Below are 22,786 nucleotides of genomic sequence, written 5' to 3'. Positions count from 1 at the left end.
CCTGGGTTGCATTTTTCTTTCCACTTCGCTGAAGCTTTCCTGTTAGGCTCTACAATTAGTTCACTTATAACAAATTCAGTGAAACCTTCCCTGCACACCTTGGTAGCTTTGGACAGCTGATCATTTAATTTAAAAAAGATATTATGTAAAAATGGTCTCCTAGGAAAGACTTAATGGCTTAAAAAAAAAAAATCATTCAAAATAACTCCCGAACAAAAGGACTTTTTAGAAAACTCATATGCACTCTCACAAAATACCGGGACACTGATTCACTCTGTCTGTTTTCTGCCTCTTATCTGTCCCTTTGAGGATTGCCAGCGGGTGACGACCAGGGTTGAGGAGGCGGGGCTCAACAACAGCTCCCATGAGAAAAAACCCAACGGACCCAGCGTGCAGCATCCATGGCTTCTCTGCTAGCTGTGTCAGTCCTCTGTGATGGCAAAACCTTGCATATTGTCTAGTCTGTTCAAGAATCAACCTATATGTTGTGTGGAAGGCATCTTCTTAGGTGTGTCATATTTCCTAACTGCCCTGACACATAACAAGTATATTACAAATACACGGTCATAAGAAAGGCATTCACTATTTTATAATTTTTGCATATACCAAACAAAAAGAAACAAACCTATAATTTAACTTAAAAATGTGAACAAAATAGTTTTCAAATAAATTGATATAAAGATGATAACGCAGGAAAATGGTTTGTGGCCTATGTATGCAGAAGAGACTTAATTAAAATCTAATGCTTTACCCATAAGAAAAAAAAAGGGGGGGGAACCGTTTACTATCATTAAGAATTTCTGGATAACCATTGAGATGTAACAAGAATAAATTAATAAAAAAAATTTTTAATTTAAAAAAATTAAAATTAAAAAAAAAAAAAAAGAATTTCTGTTCATACTCCAAGATGACTGTGCACACAGTCTCTTAGTAGTGGGTCAGAGACTGCGGACCAAGTGAGTGATCTCGCTGCTGACTCCAATAAATGCCAATGGCTGTGTTCATGGAGGAGAGCACACATCCGGTGAGATGGCACACACAGATGCAGGCCCTCGTGGACAGCTCCCGGGTCCAAGAGGCACACACAGTCCTAGGTTCCCGGCCCAGGCACCTTCTGTCTCAAGTTCCAGAAACACATGGCTCTAGCATCCAGGCCCCAGCCTCCTCCCCCCTCCCCCAGGACAGCTCACAGATAACCAGGGGCTGGATCCCAGCCTTCAGTCCACGGTTCTACCTGCCCCTCAGTGGAGACTGGCTAAACAGTAAGAGCCCAGTGCACTGGGAATACCAGGAACGCAGTGTCTGCAGGACTACAAGACGCCTAACTGTAGACGCCAAACCACCAGCGTCCTTTTGTGTTTCCCAGGAGAGAGGAGAAGATCCTAGCTGCCAGACACAAGCGGTACCACCCTCAGACCTCCCAGCTACTCCCAACAGCCTGAGGATGACACCGGATTGCAGAGAAAGAGCCAATCCGACCCACAGTCCTACAGTCCGTAGCTCTGCTAGCTTTGAGGAGACTTGCAGGACCTCAAGGTCACACAGGTTAGAAACCCACGCCCCAACACCCTACCTGTAGGTCCAGCTGGGACGCAACCAGCAGAGAAGAGCTGTAGGCTATTTAAGGGGAACCAGTCCATGACCTAGTCCCCCACCCTACATGCCTGAAAAGTCCAGCAGGCTCCAGGAATAACCAGCCGATGGCGAAAGGCCAGCCTAAGAACACAATCAGCAAAAAGCAGGACAATGTGGCAACAAGCTCTGTTCATCCTAACACAGCTGAACCACAGGAAAAGAACCTTAAATCTATGCTTATGAAGGTGGTAGACACCCATACTTGCAACTTCACAGCTCACCAAACAGCTTTAGAAAAAAAGCTAACACACCCAAGAGGGGTAGATGGTGGGAAATAATCAAGCTCAGGGCTGAAACCAGTAAATTAGAAACAAAGAGAACAAACAATACAAAGAATCAATGAAACCAAGAGCTGGTTCTTTGAGAAAATCACAAGATACACAAACCCTTAGATAAAAATAACTAAAAAGGCAGAAAGACAGGATCAAAATCAGAAGTGAAAAGGGGAACATAACAGACACTGAGGAAATCCAACGAATCGTACAAAAGCCTATACTCCACAAAATTGGAAAATATGAATGAAATGGACAATTTTCCCTCATAGATTCCACTTACCAAAGTTAAACCAATATCAGGTAAACAAGTTAAATTGTCCTATAACTTCTAAGGAAATAGAAGCAGTCATTAAAAGTCTGCCATCAAAAATAAAATAAAGCCAAATAAATGGTTTCAGCACAGAATTCTACCAAACTTTCAAAGAAGAGCTAAACCCAATACTCCTTAAACTAGTCCACAAAATAGAAACGGAAGGTCATTGCCAAAAACTCATTCTATGAGGTCACTTCCTGATACCTAAACCACACAAAGGCTCAACAAAGAGGATCCCAGAGCAATTGCCTTTACAAACATTGATGTAAAAATACTCAACAAAACACTTGCAAACCAAATCCAAGAACACATCAAAGTAGGATTCATCCAGGCATGTAGCAATGGTTCAATATACAAAACTCCATCAATGTAATCTACCATATGAACACACTGAAAGGAAAAAAAAAAAAAAAAAAAAGCACATGTCATCTAACCAGGGCCCAGAGGGGTGGGGCAGACTGAAGCACCATCAAGGACCATGCACAGACTGGACCTAGGCCCCCTACACAGATGTAGCTGATGGGCAGCTCAGGCTTCATGTGGGTCCCCTGATATGGGGAGCGGGGGCTGTCTCTGACATGTACTCCAATGTTTGTTTTTTGACCACTCTACCCTAGTGGAGCTGCCTCTTCAGGCCCAGGAGAAGAGGATACACTCAGTCCTAATGCAACCTGTCGAGCTGGGATGGGTGGAGCTCCCCTTTTCTAAGGAATAGGGGAGGTGGAGGGGGACAGGGGAGGGAAGGCCAGGATGGGTGGAGCTCCCCTTTTCTGAGGAATAGGGGAGGGGGAGAGGGGTGGAGAGGGAAGGCAGGACCATGATGGGAGGAGGGAGGGGGCTATGATTGGGAAGTGAATAATTAATTTTTTAAAAGGAATTTCTGTTCTGGAGCAAGGGAGATGGCTTGGTGATTAAGAGCACTTGTTGCTTTTGCAGAGAACCTAGATTCAGTCCCCAGCACCCACATGATGGCTCACGACCCTCAATAACTCATTTCAGGGGGATCCCGTGCCTTGCTCTGACCCCCATGGGCACCATACATAGTACAGAGACATACATCAAGATTGTAGTCATTTGAATAGGGATGGCCCCATTGGCTCATGTTTGAATAATTTGCATAATGGTTCACTTGTTAGTGAAACAGTTTGGAAAGGATTAGAAGGTTCCTTGGAGGAGGTTGAGTCACCAAAAGCAAACTTTGACGTTTCAAAAAGACTCCATTCCCAGTGTGCTGTCTGTCTCCTGCCTGTGGATCAAGATGTGAGCTCTCAGCCACTGCTCCAGCACACACTTGCTGCCATTTTCCCCATCATTGTAGACCAGGCTGACCTTGAACTCACAGAGATCTACCTGCCTCTGCCTCTCAAGTGCTGGCATTACAGGCATGTGCTACCAAAACCCCTGGTCATGGGCTCTTAAACCTTCTGACACTGAGCCTTGGCCATGGTGTCTTTGTGAGACTAGAAAAATAACTAGGGCACAAACGCTCAGCACATGAAAAGAAGAATGGATAAATCTACAACAACAAAAATGTTTTACTCAGAAGGGCTGATGAGCTACTCTGCTCACCAGATCCTTTGGCACAGGATCTCTCACTGTTGGGATGTAGTAAAACGGCTTACAAGCTGTGGTCCAGCTAGTCCAACAATGGCTGCCTACCAACGGAAGGTTCAAGAGTCCAGAAGTCCTTCGCTCCAGGAGGCTGTATGTCTCGGCTGGTCTCAGGCTATGCCCGAATCCCGAGGGAGCAGATTCTAATGCCAGTGAAGAGATGGACTTGCCAGCAATTGCGACGGCAAGCAAAGGGCCAAAGCCTTCTTCCTCCATGTCCTTTGTCTAGGCTGCCACCAGAAGATGTGGCCAGACTAAAGGGGCATATTCCCACCTCAAAAGATCTGGATTCAAATGATTGAGGTAAGAAAACCCTTCACAGGTGTACCCAGCCACTTAGGTCTCAGATGATTCCAGGTGAGATCAAGTTGACAGCCAATGACAGCCGGCACAACAGGTCAGACATCATGTCCCAGGACATACGTGCATGGCTGATAGATTCTTGGTTCTAAATAAAGTGGCTAAATAACCAATTAGAAAAGAGTACTGTTTTCAACAACGATGCCCAGAAACTCCAGTCTGTATGGGGGACTGACAACTATCAAGTTGCAGTTCTCCTATAAAAACTAGACTGTGGGAGCCAGAGTGATGGCTCAGTGGTTAGAGCACTGGCTGCTCTTCTAGAGAACCCGGGTTAGATTCACAACGCCCACATGGCAGTTCTCTGCACAACTGTCTGCAACTCCATTTCCAGAGAATCCAACACTGTCTTCTGGCCTACAGAGGTAACAGGCAGGCAATTGGTGCACAGTCATACACACGAAGGCAGAGCACTCACACACACAACATAAATAAACCCAAAAAGGTTTACTTAAAAAATGGATTCATGAGCTGGGCGCAGTGACACATGCCTGTAATCCCAACGCCCAGGGAGGCAGAGGCAGATGAATTTCAGCCTGGTCTACAAAGTGAGTCCAAGATAGCCAGGGCTACACAGAGAAACCCTGTTTCAAAACAACAACAACAACGGAAGAATGGATCCACCAAGTCCACACTTATACCGCACTGTAGCATTTTACTATATGTAGCATTATCAGAGCTCACCAAGTCCACATTTATAATGTACTGTATGCATTTTACTATACATAGAGTTTCTGGATGAAGCTGACAAAGAAAAAGAACAATTCATTTTAAAGTTTTGCTTCTTAGAACATGGACAATTTACAAAAGAATGCCCCTCTCATTTAAAAAAAAAGGAGAAAACTAGAGAACCATATATATATATATATATATATATATATACACACACACATACATGCTCATGACAGCAGAGATCACCAAGCAGTGAATCCCAAAGAGTGTCAAAACCCTTTAAGTGGAGCTGGAATACACAAACTGTATACTCAAGTTATGGCAGGAAGAGTGCAGAGAGCAGACAATCAGACACATCACAGCGATTACTTACGACTCAGCGTGAATGGGAGCTCTCTTGCATGCACACTGGTCTTGCAGGAAACTGTCCACTGGAAAGCCAGTGATAATATTTGGGTACCCAAACGGTATGAATGAATTCCCAGCTTCTGATGGGTCAACATCACCAGAAGATTCCAGAATATCAGAAAGCCCTTGACTGGTCATTTCTCTGAGACAGAGCAAGTACTGTGAGATCAACACAATAAAGGAAAACAGTGTGGCGGGGCCAATGGGCCCTGTGACAGTCACTTAAACAGCTGCAGATGCTGTCACAAATTAGTACATGGGGCTAGGTCAGGCAGTGGTGGCACAGGCCTTTTATGCCAGCACTTGGAAGGAAGAATGAGACGGATCTGCACTTGAGGTCCAAGCAGGCAAGGGCTACATAGTAAGGCCCTGCCCAACCCTAGCTACACCTCCTCAAAAGAAAAAGAGGAAGAGAAAGAAAATTCATGGGTAGCAAAGTCATAAAAGAAAGTATTTTACGAAATCTTAAAAATTACAATTATGTAAGGTATTAAACATCTAACAATACATATAAAAATTGTGTAACACAGCAATGAAAGAAAACATAAAATAATGGAGAACTATATTAATGACTTGGAAGTCTCCATACTGTGAGCGACCATCCCCAATGTGACCTCAACTAACACCCCAGAAAACTGCTTGTCAAATGTGAAAGCAAAGAAATTCAAACACTTGTAATCATTCTGGAAAAGCACACAGGACTCACACTTGCAAACTTGGGAGCTTCCTGCCAACAGTAGTGAAAATATCATGTGCTGCTACTGTAAGGACAGAAATACAAACGGGCGGTGCAAAAGAGAGAGCTCGGCGACAGACTGGCATGTGTATGGTGCCTGTTCTCAGAAAGAGTGAAAAACGAAATTCAGTGTTCAGCAAACTGGAAAAATCTGGTGAAACAGCTTGTACTATTTTTGTAATAAATTCATTGAAAATCTAACGGTTACCTGGTTCTGTTTTGCATGTGTAAAATAACATTCTAAATGCTTGGTAGTTGTGTTTTTCACTTCCTTAACTTAGACCATATCGTGCACAGAACACTGTGTATCTACTAAAATTATGTGCTTATTTCCTGCATGGTACCAATATATTTATTTGGCCTCAGTTTAGGTCAGCAAAATTTAAAACTCATATTTAAAGAAAATTTAAGTAGAGTAGATGACAGAATGTAAAGTATTTCATTTGGTAGTTTGTTCCTTCTTTGCTGATACAGGATGAGCAATGGCCTTCTGCATAAATGTTACAGCAGAGGGTGTACCCTGGAGAATTTATGTCTCTACTTAGGCTTAGTTTAAAAAGCAAACATTAAGTTTTTACAAAAATTATTCACTGGAGAAAACATAATTTCAATGGAACCTATAACTGAACATTTAACCCAAAAGGTATCTCCGGATATAGGCATGATGTTACGAGTCAACACCATAGCAAAGCATAAAGATTTGTTTGTCCTGAATTTTAATATGTTTGGTAAAAGTATCTATTAATGTTTTATATACAGATTCAAAAACATCTAAAACTTATTTGCTACGAAATAACCACTAAGAATTTTAACCAAGGTTCCTTCGTACTAAGATGAAGCTGGTAGATTCTAACAACTCCCAACACCATGACTGGGTGTTTTCCCAAGCTCCAGCCCCGACCCCTGTAAAGCTGTTGTGTACAACTACAACAGTTACTTATCATCCAAAGATAATTTTCTAGCAATTTTCTAGTTTTTTTAGTGCAGATAAAATGACCTAAACATGAACTAAACAACAATAGATATGCCAAAGTTGACAGGGGAAAGGCCACAAGGCCTCAACTACACACAAAGAGCTAGAGACAACTGAGGAGTGCTGAGGGGAGAGAGGTTGTCTTCCCCAGGGAGGAACAGGACTATGCCCTGAAAACATACAAACAAGGAACATCACACAGACTGACCAGGTTATATTTAGGAATACTGACACACACACACACACACACACACACACACACACACACACACACACACACACACACACACCACATCCTAACAACAATAAGAATGAGACCATGCCATGATGTGACCGCAATAACACACTGGGGGTGTGACGTAATTATATTGTAACTTCAAAAACAATTAAATAAAACTGAAAAAGAATCACGCCACTTCAGTGCGACAGCTTTTCTCAAAGCTGGCCTGTGCTGCATGTAGTTAAGTTTCAGATATAGAGAAAAGTGTCACAAAACAAAAACCACAGAAGGCTGTGAATATCCCTCGATAATCTCACCAGAGTCCACTCAACTTTTCATTGTAAGCTGCAAAAATAGGTAACTGAGATGACCACAGAGTTAACAGGCCATGTTACACAAACTGCAGTGGTTCTGCAGCACTGTGGAACTGCTGAGGCTGTTCTGGTCTCGCTGGTCTCACGCCCTAAACACAGAGGGTTTTCTTTATAAGCAGACAAGCCATTGCTTTTAATAAGAATCTTTTATTGTTTATTATTAAAATGGAAGGTTAGTTGGTACAATGCTATGCATAATCTCTCATGTTTAAAAAAATTAAACAAATGGATAAAAATAGAATAGCAGAATGAGCATGTAAAAGACCAAAAAAATCAGCATTTTCATCACGCCCCTGTCAGACCTGCGCACTGATGCTGCTGCCTCATCACGCCCCTGTCAGACCTGCGCACTGATGCTGCTGCCTCATCACGCCCCTGTCAGACCTGCGCGCTGATGCTGCTGCCTCATCACGCCCCTGTCAGACCTGCGCACTGATGCTGCTGCCTCATCACGCCCCTGTCAGACCTGCGCACTGATGCTGCTGCCTCATCACGCCCCTGTCAGACCTGTGTACTGATGCTACCCAGAGCGTCCTAGTAACTTTATGGCTTGCTCCTTTACTATGTAATTGTTACTTTTTACAAATAATTAACAGACTCAATAAATGTTACAGTTTTAGAAGTTTCTTCATTCAACTCAGCTAGTTAACTCGATTACTCAATTAAATGTCAAACTTTTTAAAAAAAGAAATTAAGAGCCCATTCTCCAAAAAATGCATTATTTTCCTACAAAAGCTGTACAACCAGCTTTTAAGCAAATGACTTAGCTGCAAAAGCATGTACTTCCAACCCTGAGCTATTTGCTGTGTTAATATCAGGATTTATGGGAAATGTTCTTTGGAAATAAAATGATCATTTACATTAAATGTGGACAAAAGTGAAAATATAAAAAATTGTGTGCCAGCACTGAATTCTACCATCATTTTCATTTTTAATTATAACTAGATGTTTAAAAGTTGAGTTATTTCCCAACACATATCAAAGACAAAAACATATTGTTTGCTTCAGGTCAAACATAAAACTGCTTTTTTAAAAAGTCTGTTTTGAACACAGCATAAATTTTATATTTAACCATATAAAAGGAAAATATGAAAATACAAATCTAGATTACCCCACAGCTAGGGGGACATGTCCAGAAGCAAAGATTCTAATTGGTTACATAACATACATCCAAAATTCCCACTGAATATAAGGAGGAAAAATTGTCAACAAGTAAGGCATCCTAGAAGAATGACGTCTATATGATCTGTTTTACTTCACAGAAAGACTCAGAGTCATCAAAACAGATATAGTTTAGTACTACATATTATCAATTTTCAATTGTTTATGAAAATACCTTTTTTCTGGCAGCTGTTACTTAAAACAAAAAGGAATAAATGCTTGAGGGAACAAGAATGCAGCATAAAACTACAGGAGCCCACATATCCTTTTTCTTAAAATTTAATTTGTCATATATAAGGCTTTTATGTACAATCAGTGTGCACTGTAACAGTTTATATCAAAAAGTCGGTCAATTCATCTAAAATTTTAACCTGGCTGCATAGCGCACTTGACATTATTGCCCGTGGAAAGGGGGAACGAGTGGATTTACAACAGCGTTTGGCCAGTTTGGACTCTGAAACTGTTCGTACACCCAACCCTTTAAACCCAATGCACCTGAAAAAGTCCCAGAGCATCAGGCTTACATTTCACACATTACCCTCCCCATTTCTTTTGCAAAACTACAAACAGAATATTGACTTTCAAAAGGAGTGGCAAAACAGGTATCTAATAAAAATATTCAATATGAAAAGGACTAAAAGAAATAAGTGGCCCCTTTCCCCATTTTTACATTCTAAACAATGATTCCATCAAGACAAATCATTAAAAAGTGTTATTACACTGATTTTTTTTTTTTAATAAGAAGGCCTGAGTTGGTAGGGAAAGGAACAGTCAAGAAAAGCCTGAGAAGGGCTGGGAAGGAGCTCCTTTAATACATTTACAATAATTTACAGCCATCTTCTTGTAAAAAGGCATAATAATAATCACAAACAGGAAATTCCCGGCTATATTACAGACATAGGTACAGGGTTTAAATATTCAAGCTTGTGATGGGAAGCGGCAAGGTGGTCGCAGGGTACAGTGTAAACAAGTAGCTTTGGAAAGTGAACAAAGTCCTTGAGTGTTTTTCCTTAATTAAGAAAAGAACTCTCTTTCATTCCTTCCTGAAACATGATCACAGGTCAGAGCAAAGTTCATATACAAACATAATTTAAATGAAGTCAGTCTAAAAACACTGACATATAAACAGTTTCATTCAGCCTATACGGGGAGGGCAGTGTTTGAGGTCCCTGTTATAGTAAACATTTTCCATTTCTTTAAAAAAGAAAAAAAAAGTACTACAGTATTTGCAGTACAGTGCAGCATAATCGTTAAATATAAAAATATCTTCTCTTCTGTTGGGATAATAGGCCTTGCGTCCTGGAAAGAAGTAACAATACTGCCACTGATAGAAGAGCTGTTTGTCTTTCAAGTCATGTAAGGCAATCACTGTGTTGGTTTATGATCTATGGCTAAAATAAAAGTCCAGAAAGACCAAGTATCTGTTATGTTTTCCGACTACTCCAGGTGTGCTCAGGTGTGCTTCTGTGTTCAGCTGAATGCTCAAATGGAGACCTTGAGCCATACGGAGACCTCTGATCTAAAGGTGACCTCGGGCCACTGCCGGCAGCTCTGTGGTCCATCTGCCAATCTGAGAGATACCTGTAATCCCTGGAAGATTTATGATGTGTGTATTCGGAACCTGAGCGATGGTCTGAATGCAGTCGGTGGTCCGAATGGCACCTGTCCTTTACGCTTCCTTCCAAACTTGACCTGTGCTCTCGACTTCGGTGGTCATCCAGTTTTCTGTGTTTCTCTCTGTCACTATAGTATCTAATGAAAAAGAAACTTAGCCTTTTAGTCAAATTAGTAAGTTCCCAAATAAAACCATACAGAAAATCATAAATACTTTAAAGCGCATCCTAATCATGCAAAAGCTGACAGAACTTCATGAAAATATTTCAGATCTCCACAGAGCAGCTGCCGTCACTAGCCCTCTCCCTGCACAAGACTGACGAGAACCACACAGGGCACCGGAAGCTCTTTAAGGTCACTTAGAGATCCTTTTACCGGTGCCCCTGATGTCTGAGCCCAGCTGACAGCCACCAAACCCTTAAGAACCTCTAGGAACTCAAAATACTACAAAGTAGTTTGAAAATTATATCAAAGAAACTTTTTAATAGTTTGTTGATGTCAAACATTTTCTCATTCAACTAGTTATGTAATAACGTACCAAGCAATTCACCCTACACACAATGTGGCAGCTGAACCAGCAGCAATCTCTAATATGTTGCCTTTTCAAATAAAATGCTCCTGTGAACCAAAGAGTCTGATCACAAACACTTTTTCCAGAAGTTTGTGAAATTACTGTTATAAACAGTTACAGACAGGGCTTTTCTTTTTATTATAAGTCTCTAATAGAAAGTCTTTCTATAATTAGTGTACTTATGGTGATGGCTGTGAGTACAACTGAGTCACAGAGTTACTTGGGACTTCTATAATTTAAGTGTGTGATCCCGGGACGCTCTCCAGAATATCACACACACACACACACACACACACACCACCACCACCACCACCACCACCACCACCACCACCCACATTTCTCTCTGACCCTTACTTTTTTTTTTTTTTTTAAAGATTTATTATTTATTATTATGTATACAGAGCTCTGCCTGCAAGTACACCTGCAGGCCAGAGGAGGGTATCAGATCACATTATAGACAGTTGTGAGCCACCATGTGGTTGCTGGGACTTGAACTCATGACCTCTGGAAAAACAGTCAGTGCTCTTAACTGCTGAGCCATCTCTCCAGCCTTGACCCTTACTTTTATTTTTCAATTTTCTGAGTTTAATTTCACCAATGGTCATAAATTAGTAAGGAAACTCTTTAAACTATAAAGGAATAAAAATGTATTTTGCAGTTATGTCTTCCCTCACAAGGATTTCAATATCCAAAGTAGAATTCTCTCCATAAATACCTTGTACTTGCACCAACAAACTGCACTATTTAAATTTACAAAACCTTCAACTCTCATTGCATATTCTGATGCCAATTTAATACTTAAAAAAACATTTTAAAGAAAAAGTTATATAAACATTAACATGAAAAGTGTTACCAATTTTTTTATTTATAAGCAAAATAACACTTGATGTTCTCTCATGAAAACAGACTAGGTTTATCTCTAGTGCAGCGAAGGAAGTTACACAGAAGCAGAACACCAGCAGCTGCTGCCCAGCCTACCTGCTGTCCGGCTTGTAGTGGCCCCGCTCACGGTGGTCTTTGCCGTTGCTGAAGGAGGAGTAGGGCCTTTTCCTGGACTCGCTCTTTTTATAGGAGTCTCCCTGATGGCGGTCTCTGTGGTGGTCGTGGTGCTGAGACAAGTGTCGGTCCGAAGAGCAGCTGTCCCTGCTGCTCTCATCATGGTTGGCGGTCTCCTTTGCCCTTTCCACATCTACAGACAAACAAGTAAACTTAATGGATTCCAAAATGTGTTACAAACACTTAAAAGTAAGCAACAAAAACTCCAGCAAAAAGAAAATCAATTCTCAGATGTAGGTACCTAAAGCATTTAAAGGTGTTTTTTTATTAAAAAAAAAAAAATTATTGTTATGTACACAGTGTGCTGCCTGCATGTGCACGTGCACACCGGAAGAGGGCACCAGACCTCACTACAGATGCTTATGAGCCACCATTGGTTTCTGGAAGAGCAGACAGTACTCTTAAACCTCTGGGCCATCTCTCCAGCCCCTAAAAGTGGTTTATAAACACAGAACTAAAGCTTTTAAGAGTTTTCAAGTTGGGTATAGCTACCAACCCTCATCATAGCCTCTTTATAGCAAATGGAGACCATCACAGAAAACCCAACTGGACACACCGAGGACTCAGCCCCAGTGGATACATCGACATCACAACTCCTCATCATGGCTGAGAGGACACTGCTGAAAAGCAGGTACAGGAGCCAGAACACCAGCAAGTCTGTGGTAACACATGTCTCCTAGAAATCACTGCCGGAATACGGCCACAGCAATGGCAACATCAATGCACATGGTAATAGTGGAGGGAAAGTATAGTGGGCCCCACCCCAGACAAAGAACTACAGGCGACTAACGACTGCCCAAGGAGAATGCTGAGCCTCTCCCAGGGAGGAGCCTGTACCGTTGTCAGCGCAGAATGGCCAGCCCTGAAACTACACACAAACCACAAGAACAGATTCAGCAGCTTCTATTTATAGATGAGAGACAGACAGACAGAGTCAGACAGTAAGTTTTCCGTACCTGGATTCCTAATCACAGGAGTCGCAGTAGTAACGTTACTATTCTGGTCACTGTTTTGCTGAAATCAAATGCATACATATTAGACACATTTAAGTAGCCTAAAAAACTCTTATAAAATAGTGTTAAGGGGTTGGGTTGCGTATCCATAAGAAAATCCTAATGATGAATAAGGTCTTCAAATACCACATAAACCTAAATATAAAACGTACATATCTTTTTAAGCAAAGCAATTTCTGCCATGTTTTTTGAGACTGATTCAGTAATCATTCAGTAGTTTTATTGAGGAGCCCTCCAATGCAGTTTATCTGAAATTTTCTAATGGCTAGATTAAAATTAGACATTATTGACAATGCCACAGAGAGGGGCTGCTTCTCTATCCTGTAGAGAGGGTTTCACGCTGTCCTGTGTGCATCTGTCTGTCACAGCTGCCGTCTCTCGGAGCCAAGACTGAATCTCCTGCTCTCTTGCCCAATAACTGAATGTTATGCTTTGGATCTTGTTTATACCAGGCACAGTGCTCTAACGGTGCTTGGTTTAACATGCTCATTACTTCTACATTTACTAACTGAATTCCCCACTTAGTACTGGATAATAAAGACTACATGTATGGCAGACATAGCTGATGGGCGGCTCAGGCACCAGCAATGGGAGCATAGCTGTCTCTGACACAGACTTTGTTCCCAGCTTTTTGATCACTTCCTGCTGGCAGGCCACAGGGCAGAGGACACCTCAGTGCTGGTGCAACTTGATGAACTGGGGTGGGTGGGAAGGGGGGCTCCCTTTTCTAAGAAATAGGTGGGGAGGGGAAGGTGGGGCTGGAGGAGGAGGGGTGACAACCAGGAAGTAGAGACTGGGGAGGTGCGGGTCTTATTAATATGACTTAAGAGAGTGAAACATTATATACCTGAGATTCTTGTCGTTTTTTAATGGCGTGCTTATATAATTTATGTAATTTTCTTGCATCAAACTCAGTAAACTTAGATACAAAAATCCACAGGTTTCTAGAAGAAAAAAAAATGGCAAATAAATCTGGTAATAAATATTTAGCTTTATCACAGACCTTCTTATAACCCTCTTTATGCACTAAATAGTCATAGCCTTCTATGGAACAAAGTCTATGCCAAAGAAATTAATTAGGCTCAGCAGGCAGAGGCGCTTGCTGCCAAGTCTGACAGCCTGAATTTGAACCTAGGAGCTACATGGTGGACAAGGCTTCTTCATACTTGTGGGCGTGCAGGGAAAAGGGGGGGGTGTATGGATTTTTTAAGTAATAAGAGAAACTAATCTTCATGTTTCCTTTTCAAAATTTCATACATGTATAAATCTCCAAACACATAAATGGTTTTATTTCTCTTTCAAAGCCTTCATTTTAATCTTGGAATGAAATCTTGTGTTTCACCCTAATGTGAAATGTAGCAAAACTAGGGAAGCAACCAAAGATTCCCTTTGTAATGCAGATATGTGTGCAACATTAGATACACTCATAGTTGAGTAAGAAAAGAACAATAGCAGATAACAAATTAAGTTTGCAAAAAATGGTCCTAAAAAACATATTACAAAAATTATCAATTTTTAATGGTAATGAAATGGCCACAAAAATAATATGAACAGGGCCACCACAGTACATCAAGTGTCTAAGGTTTTTTCCCGTCCAAAGGCAGACATCAATATAGCAGTCACAGCTGTTATTTCATAATATACATATGTGCATAGTCATGCTCTACACATTAAATACAGTTCCAAAAATAAAACATGGTAAGTTAGTGTCTTAACATATAATTTGAAGGCAAACTTGGTTGAAATAACAAATTGAATGACACCCAAAATCTACAGAAACACAAAATTCACCTACCTTTTAAATTAATTTATAGCCTAGCTTCAACATATATACATTCTACCATTACAACAATACAAGTCAGGGTATTAGCAAATTGCCTTTTTGTTAATTAAATTCTTCTATAAAATACATTTGCTTTAGAAAACTCGAGCTAGAAATCAAATCTGGGTCCTGATTACACGTCACTTGGACAACTTCTCACGCTGGCACAACTCCAGCTCTGCGAGTCAGGGCTGCGTCAGAGCTCATAGGAAGCAAGGAACAAGCAGCTCCTCCAATGCTGAAAAGTGGCATTTCCTGCTGCCAGTGCCTCTTCTTCCCACACACGGCTTCCCTTTCCCTAGTAACAAAACCTGAAGCATGTGAGTGTGTCAGTCACAGAAAGTGGGCATGCCTCTCCATACGCCTCTCCATAACCCTAAAGACCGAATACTAATTACAAGGCTATAAGAACTGATATCTAGTGTACAGTGAGAAGCAGCCCTCAGGAGTTCTCCCAAATGGTAAACCATTCTTGCCAAAAAGGCAGTATTTACAAGTATTGCCAAACTTTCAAATCTGTACCCTAAGAAAAGAGAAAACGTAATGGAACTCTTTAAAATAGCTAAATTGGCTTTAAGAATAGTTTATCGCACTGTCTTCACTTTTCTAGTTTTTATCAAGGGCAACAAGACATGTGTCTGAAACATCTGGAAACCACTGAAAGCAAAACAAACTTAGATCCTGACATTATTGGCTGTTACTGCTTTACAGTCCATGGTTCTATGCCTTTGGGGCTACTATAAATTGATGAAGTTAAAAAAAAGAAGAGAAAAGAAAGAAAGAAAGAAAGAAAGAAAGAAAGAAAGAAAGAAAGAGGGAAGGATGTATGGAAAGGGTACAGAGAGAGAGAGAGAGAGATAAAGAGACCCCCTTAGGAAGGGCTAATTCTATTTATACTAAGGAAAAGCATTGAACTCTAATATTTTAGTGCTTCACAGAGCCTATGGTTTCTCTTCCTGAAGTTTTAGCTACCAAGAGTCTGAAAATATTAAATTGAAAATTCCAGAAATAAACAGCGTCTACATTTTTAACTTGCATGTCACAACACCATTGCATGAGGAAATCGTGCCCTCCCACATAACCCAAAGACTAACTGCCCCGTTAGTGCACCGGAAATGACCTTCTGTCTTCCTCCAGCACACCGGTGCTGCACACACCGCCTGTGGCTGTCCTGAATCAGACTGACTCTGCTTAAGTTCAGGCAACCTTATTTTAATGATCCCTCATTTTAATGTTGATAATTTGGAAATACCAAAGAGGCGCTGTTAAGTCATTTCATTTATATGAAAGATGTGAATATTTCTAATTTAATAAAGATAAAAATCATATGATAAAATTGGAGTTGTAGTGAGGTGAGTGTGTGTTTCTGTGGAATTGTAAAAGAAAAAAAAGCACTAGTTTTGTTGTTGACACCTCAAACTAAGTTTACAGCCACAGCGTGTGGTAGAAGGTCAATAGAGTAGAAAGAGAGCCAGGTAAGGCAGTGCAAATCAGGATTCAAAAACATGCTCGGTGAGGAAGGAAGACAGGAAGTGTGAAATCAGATGAGGTCACATAAGGAGTTCAAATTCAGCCTTGGCTACAGAGAGAAACACTGTCACAAGAAGAAAAAAATAAAAAATAAACAGAGGTAGAAGAAAGGGTGGGGGGCGGCGTTTCATCATTTACTGAGCCCAATTTACTAAATAAAGGTTGTTGCAGGTAATGCACACATAAGGACATGATGGTGCTGTGGTGTCAGGCATCCCCGGGAGACAGCGGTCCCATCGAGAAGCGGATTACTGCATCCTCAAGTGAGAGCCAGACGTTGTGAATATAGAAAGAACTTCAGGGTTGTTTCTCATGCTTGTAACATAACAAAAGGATACAACAGTTGAAAAGTGAGCCAAGTGACCGTGGAAAGCCTAACCCAATCCTAACCCATGGGACACCAAGGTGGAGGCTGAACAGCACGGCAAATTTTGTGGTCACTCCATGCCTGCAGGTGTGCGGGTTCTGGCTAGTATCTCTGTCCACACACGGCTTTCGTTTTTCTAAATGTGACGGCTCAATTCTTATTTAAACACAAATGCTTTATTTAACCTCCTAGCTTCTTTTTACAAGTGGGTCCTCCATGAACGTGAGAAGACGTGGGGGCAAGAACAGGGAACTTCAGTCACCGTTACCCTTACACAAGTGGCATTGGCTATGGTCGGCTGCGCAGCTGAAATGACCATAGAGAAAAGCAGCCACCAGGTTAGCAGGCCAGCACCACCCAAAGGTGCCTGTTTTCTTTCTTCCTAACTTGGATGATTGAACACATCCCTGTCTGATAACCTTTAAAGTGGCTGTCCTGTAAAACAAACAACTTATCAGATTTGTAATTGTAAAACTGTTTCTACTAGTCCTAAAAAAAAAAAAAAAAGCTTGTACTTTGCACTGTCAATAAGTTTGCAACATAAATATTAGATGCTGACTTAATTTTGTGAATGTAAGCACATTTTAAAGTAGAATGTAACCTGGATTTTAGTGAAACTACTTTTCACTATTTTCTAAAGGCAGAGATGCTTTTAGAAGCATAATACTCATGAACAACAACAAAAAAAAAACTATAGAAGAAAAAACTGAAACGAGGTGCTGGAGAGATGGCTCAGAAGTTAAGAGCTCTAGCAGGGCTGGTTCAGTACCTAGAACCCCTATCAGGCGGCTCACAGTGGCCCGCAACTCCAGTCCAAGGAGACAGAAAACCCTCTTCCAAGGAGACAGATAACTGCATACACAGAGACATAAATAAAAATAAATCCACTCACAGTTTACTTCTCTAAGCACTGTTTTTCACCTCAAGTTTAGAAGCAGAAAAAGAAATCAAGAAACACAGCTAACATTTAAAACTGTGAGTTCAGCACCTCCTCAAAGGTGCAGCACTTACTTTCTCCACTGCTTGATGTGCTCAGGGTTGGAATATTCCTTCAGACACTCTGTGATGTGGTCTCCGATCTTGATTAAACACTGCCTGGTGTGCTCCAGCTGCTCTCGTTCTGAAAGGCCTTTCTCAGGCCGGTCAAGTTGTTTCAAAGCTGCTTTTACCGGCCTCATTCGTTCTTTACACTTGAAAATGAGATTGTAATTTTAAAAAAGAAACATTTAAAAAAGAAAAAGAAAATGGCAGAAATATATGTTTAAAAGCCAACATAAAAAAAAAATAATAAAAAATAAAATAAAAAAATAAAAGCCAATATAAACTCATGATATTTACATAAATGAACAATGCACTGCCTCATTTCAAAATAAGTAACTGTGCATCACCTCACACGTGCACATCACCTCACACATGCACATCACTACTTTTTCCCTTTGGCTTTTCTTCAGGCCTCCCATTACCACCCGACGTCGGCTTCCGTGGTGCTGGAATGACCACTCCAAGTGGCCTTCAACACTAATGACTACAAGTACAGCAACAGCACCTTCCAGGCCGCGCGCACTATGACAGACACAAACTGTTAGAAAAGAGCTCCACATAATTAGCTCACTAGCAAATAGAGGAAAAAAAAAAATTAAAATGAATTAAGCAAGTAGTATGAACTGGCACTGTTTAAAGCCTCAGGGCAGAGCAAACTGACTCTGCTACTTTTCTGGAAGATTGAGGAACAGGGAGTAACCGGGCAGCAGAAACCAGCTTTCCTAATCAATACCTTACACAATTGTAAAATGGCATCCAATTTTCTGATTCAGTTTTACTGAAGTTATACTAAAAAGTGAAGAGCTTTAGATAAATTTATAAGAATGATTGTTAAAAACAAGTTCAAGTTTATACTGATAGGAAAATTGGTTTAGTTCTATGAACATACAGATAAGTCAGTGTCAGACAATATATTTAATTGATCCAATGCTATTTGGTTAAAAGAAAAAGACTTTGTACTCCTACTCCAAAGGCCATCATAAATTGTCTTGTTTGGCTGTAGGTTTGTTTGTGAGTAATTCATGCTTTACTGCCCATTTATGTAAGTTGGTAATAAGTTCTCCATTCTTTGTCAGGAATAATTTAAAATGAAATCTATGAATTATCTTTTTCTTCAACTGAATGTTGAGGCACCATAAATACAGTCCTGCTACATGACACGAGGCAGGAGAATCAGGGGTGTGCCACAGGAGTGTGCGTGGCAGACAAGAGAGGACTCTGCATGCTGGGATATAGCTCGGGGCAGGGCACATGTCTAGAAGGCGTGAGGGGCTGGGCTACACCTGCAGCGTGAGAGTGTAAAACCGTGTGGTAGCCTGATCCAGCCTGGGGAAGCTACAGCAGAACCAAGTCTCACAAGCCACCTCTGGCTTCCATGTGCATATATGCCCTGCTGCAGGTATGTCCACTGACACATGACACACACATACACACACACACTAAACAAACTCTCAACCTAAACAGACAAACTGTATGTATACAGAGTATATGTGTGTTGTTTTCTTAGGTTTTTAAGAAGTAAACAAAATAGACAGTTACTTTATGGAATCAAGACTCCATGACAACAATGATGGAGAGAAGAGAGGACAGTTTATCCACCTGGAACCCCAGGGGAAGCAACAGTTGTGAAGACGCTTAAAGAGCTTGTGTTGACAGTTTTAGACCAAAACAAATGACGCTGTGTGGGAGAAGGGGAGGTGATGAGAATTAACCAGACACTAAGCCTTTTTCAAGTTCGAGAGGAACTTTTAATCCTGAGAAGATAGAACTTTGAGGACACTGTAAACAGAAGCGACACATGTGACTTTACCTTCCTGATCAGTCTACCTGCAGTGGGTGCCGTGTGAGTGCGAGCATCCATACAGAAAGAGCATGGGTTAGGATGGAGAGCACAAGGCAGCCAGAGCCTCTAAGGACACACAGGACGTAGGCAGCTCTGACGCGTCAGACAGTGTCTCTGGCGTCCTGAAGCTCAGAATGTGTGCCTCAAGAACATATTCCAGCAGTGACGAGCTCCCTACAAGAACATGCCTCTCGCAAAGCATCTACGTCCTTCATCCCTCTCCAGAAGAGAGGAGGAAACACAAGGAAAAGCGCCTGGTGCAGAGCCCCAGGTCACAGGCTATGATCATGAATGCCAGGATGCTATGAATCACCATGGTCTTTAGGCATGCACACACGGTCATCTTGTGTGCTGACTGCTCCACTGTCCTCTGTCAGCCCACAGGAGAAAAAGCAAGGCCGACAGAAGGGTGCGCCTGCAGAAGGAAGCAGCACTGACAGCACCTGATTCAACATGAGGGTGAACCACCCCAACAAACACATTTTGGAGATATATATGTGTAATATACGCTTAAAGTTATTCCGTTCTTTTTCTCTAGGATGTACAAAAAATAAACAAATGCATACATTGGGCACAGTAGGAAACATTCTATTTTAACAATTACATGAAAATCAGAAGGCTAAGAGGACACATGAGGAAGAAAAGCAAGTTAAAGGTACCATCTGCCTTTACTCAGCACAGGGAAGAGGGGGCGGAACTTCAGGTGAAACATTTGATGTTTCATCTCAAATCAGAGCACATCACCTCTACCACTCTCACCCAAGGCAGAATAAACCAAAGGATTAAGATAGATAGATGATTGATAGATAGATAGACAGACAGACAGACAGGCAGACAAGACAAGGAGGTTAGACTAAGATCTAGCTAGTCACAAACAAAAAGGTCATTCTGAAAAAGAAGAAAAGGAATCTCAGGTCATAAAATGCCAAGTAAGGAACGTGGAAGTAACAAAAGTAGTAGCAACCATTCTATTTAAAAGAGCATGAGAAGCCTGCATTAGAGCACACCTCAGAATCAGATATGAATCCGTGTCGTTACAGTCCCACTGAAGTCCAAGAAGAGAAGAAAAGAGGGGCAACGCCAGCGCTGGGGACCAGGACACAGGGTGAAGCAGTTTCACACGCAGTTTCTGTGGTGAAAATGTCTCTTGCAAGCACAGTGACAAAAACTGATTAAGACTAAATTCAAGACTAAAAACAGCCGGGCAGTGGTGGCACACGCCTTTAATCCCAGCACTCGGAAGGCAGAGGCTGGTGGATTGCTGTGAGTTCGAGGCTAGCCTGGTCTATAAAGGGAGTCCAGGACAGCCCAGGCTACACAGAGAGACCCTGCCTCGAAAAACAAAACAAAACAAAAGACTAAAAACCAGGGACTCAAACAAGCTTGTGGTTCCAAGAGTCCAACACCCCGGTTCCAGCATCCCTGACGGGGAGTCACAGGGCAAAGGCGCAGGTGCGTGCACAGGAAAGCACCTGTCTACTTACACTCCCTCCTTCCTTTGCAGCCTGTAACAACACGTTTTCTAGTCTTAGTTTAAGCTTAGGAAGTTTCCCGCCTTCTTGTTGTGTCGCCGAGGCTTCTCTGCTGACGCATCTCACTTTCCTCTGCAAGTGGACTTGCAAGTCTTCACTCATCCACAGAATGGCTGAACGTAGTAAAAGCACTCTGCACATTAGCCCTCAGATACTCTAGTACTGGATCAGGAACTAAAAAGTTTTAAATCCTAAATATAAAAGCTGCCTGACTTTTAAGCCCTCTACTTCAGTCTCAGTAGAAACTCTGGTACTTACAATACTGAATGTCCTTTGATCCAGCTCCTCGGCCTCCTCAGCAATGGGCACCGGCTCTCCACTTGCAGTGATATGAACAGGAGCATCTGACACCACAGACTTTTTGGATCGGTCTTTACTTTCAGGCTTGGATTCATTCATCTGGAAAAGAGAAGACACGGAAACCCACACCTGAAGACAGCATAACTGGCTTCCAGGGCAATGTTTCCTCCCATGGGGCTTACTCTCCAGGGCAATGGCGTGTTTCCTCCCATGGGGCTTACTCTCAGGGCAATGGCGTGTTTCCTCCCACGGGGCTTACTCTCAGGGACAGCCCACCTACTGCTTCACCTGGAGATCCCCCCTGACCACTGACCATGCCCACTTTTACTATTGCTAGGTTTTTAAAATAAAATTTCCTTGCTACTTTGAGAATTAATGTCTCCTTTATAATGTTATCTTGTAAGTAAACCACTAAAAAGTAGTGCTCAAATCAATTCCTCCCCTCAACTATATGCCACACCGCTCCTGAGGAACTCAGTGTGGCTGACGTTAATCCAGGACATAAACAGGCGCATGTTCCACTTTCTAGGTTTCATGCTTCCATTTCCCGATCTTTTCTTTCGTAGATCTTTTTCTTTCTGCATAGTTTCTTTTATTGTTTTCTTTGAATTATTTTCCTATCCCCCTTATCTCTTTAGTTTTTTATCTTCAACTAAATCTTCACGCATATATGTGGGTGCTGAAAGACACAACTCAGAAGCCTTTTAATAATGATACATGTAATATCTACCTTCTTCTAAAGTGAGCCAGTCTCATTCAAATTCATAATAAAATTAAAAGGAATGGCTCATTTATTTGGCAAGGATTTAAAAGGATGGAGCTCATATACCTATCTATTACACAGTTATGACTTATAAATAAGTCTACGTTATAAACCACAAAAAAGAAAACCAGGAAAATCCCATTTTCTAAACTTCAACACTAAGGTTGGTGCTCCAAAAGTGTACCCACTTTATCGTCCTCTTCGTCAGACTTCTCTGAAGGCAGCGGAGATGAGTCGCTCTTTATTTCTTCTTTTACTTTTATGGACTTCATTGCTTTATTCTTTTTAGTTCTTGTTTTTCTCCTCTTTGAACCTCCCTAAAAGTAAATATATGTATTTAATCAATGTCACTGGTTTCCTTCCAGTTTTAAAACATCAAATAATAACCCAACATTTATACGCATATATTCCAAGTCTGTTGGCAATGAGCTTTACTGTTTAGACTCAATGTAGGAAACACAATTTATTTCATCAAATACCTCAAAAGTACAAACCACTGTAATTATTCCTTCAAAGAATGAAACAGAAGTGAAACCATCACTCTTAGATTCTATCACCTGCAACTAAATTCAGTGGTACCAACCTAGAAATGTTTA

At 41.3% G+C, this 22,786-nt stretch overlaps 1 protein-coding gene across 1 annotated transcript in view; it reads right to left on the bottom strand.

Annotated features, from left to right (window-relative positions):
• Nucleotides 1-9,243: 9,243 nt before the first annotated feature.
• Chd1 (chromodomain helicase DNA binding protein 1) overlaps nt 9,244-22,786 on the bottom strand; it is a 75,182-nt gene continuing 61,639 nt past the window's right edge. The window contains exons 30-36 of the mRNA XM_051164394.1: nt 22,379-22,507; nt 21,386-21,526; nt 17,723-17,901; nt 13,840-13,936; nt 12,936-12,993; nt 11,902-12,112; nt 9,244-10,490 (exon numbers count right to left, since the gene is read on the bottom strand). Coding sequence (XP_051020351.1) covers nt 10,163-10,490; nt 11,902-12,112; nt 12,936-12,993; nt 13,840-13,936; nt 17,723-17,901; nt 21,386-21,526; nt 22,379-22,507 — 1,143 coding nt within the window. The 3' untranslated portion in view covers nt 9,244-10,162. The remainder of the gene's footprint in view (nt 10,491-11,901; nt 12,113-12,935; nt 12,994-13,839; nt 13,937-17,722; nt 17,902-21,385; nt 21,527-22,378; nt 22,508-22,786) is intronic.

The sequence above is a fragment of the Acomys russatus genome, chromosome 21 (assembly GCF_903995435.1).
Source record: "Acomys russatus chromosome 21, mAcoRus1.1, whole genome shotgun sequence".
NCBI lineage: Eukaryota > Metazoa > Chordata > Mammalia > Rodentia > Muridae > Acomys > Acomys russatus.
The sequence above is the reverse complement of the archived record's forward strand: the minus strand, read 5'-3'. Positions and strand labels throughout refer to the sequence as shown.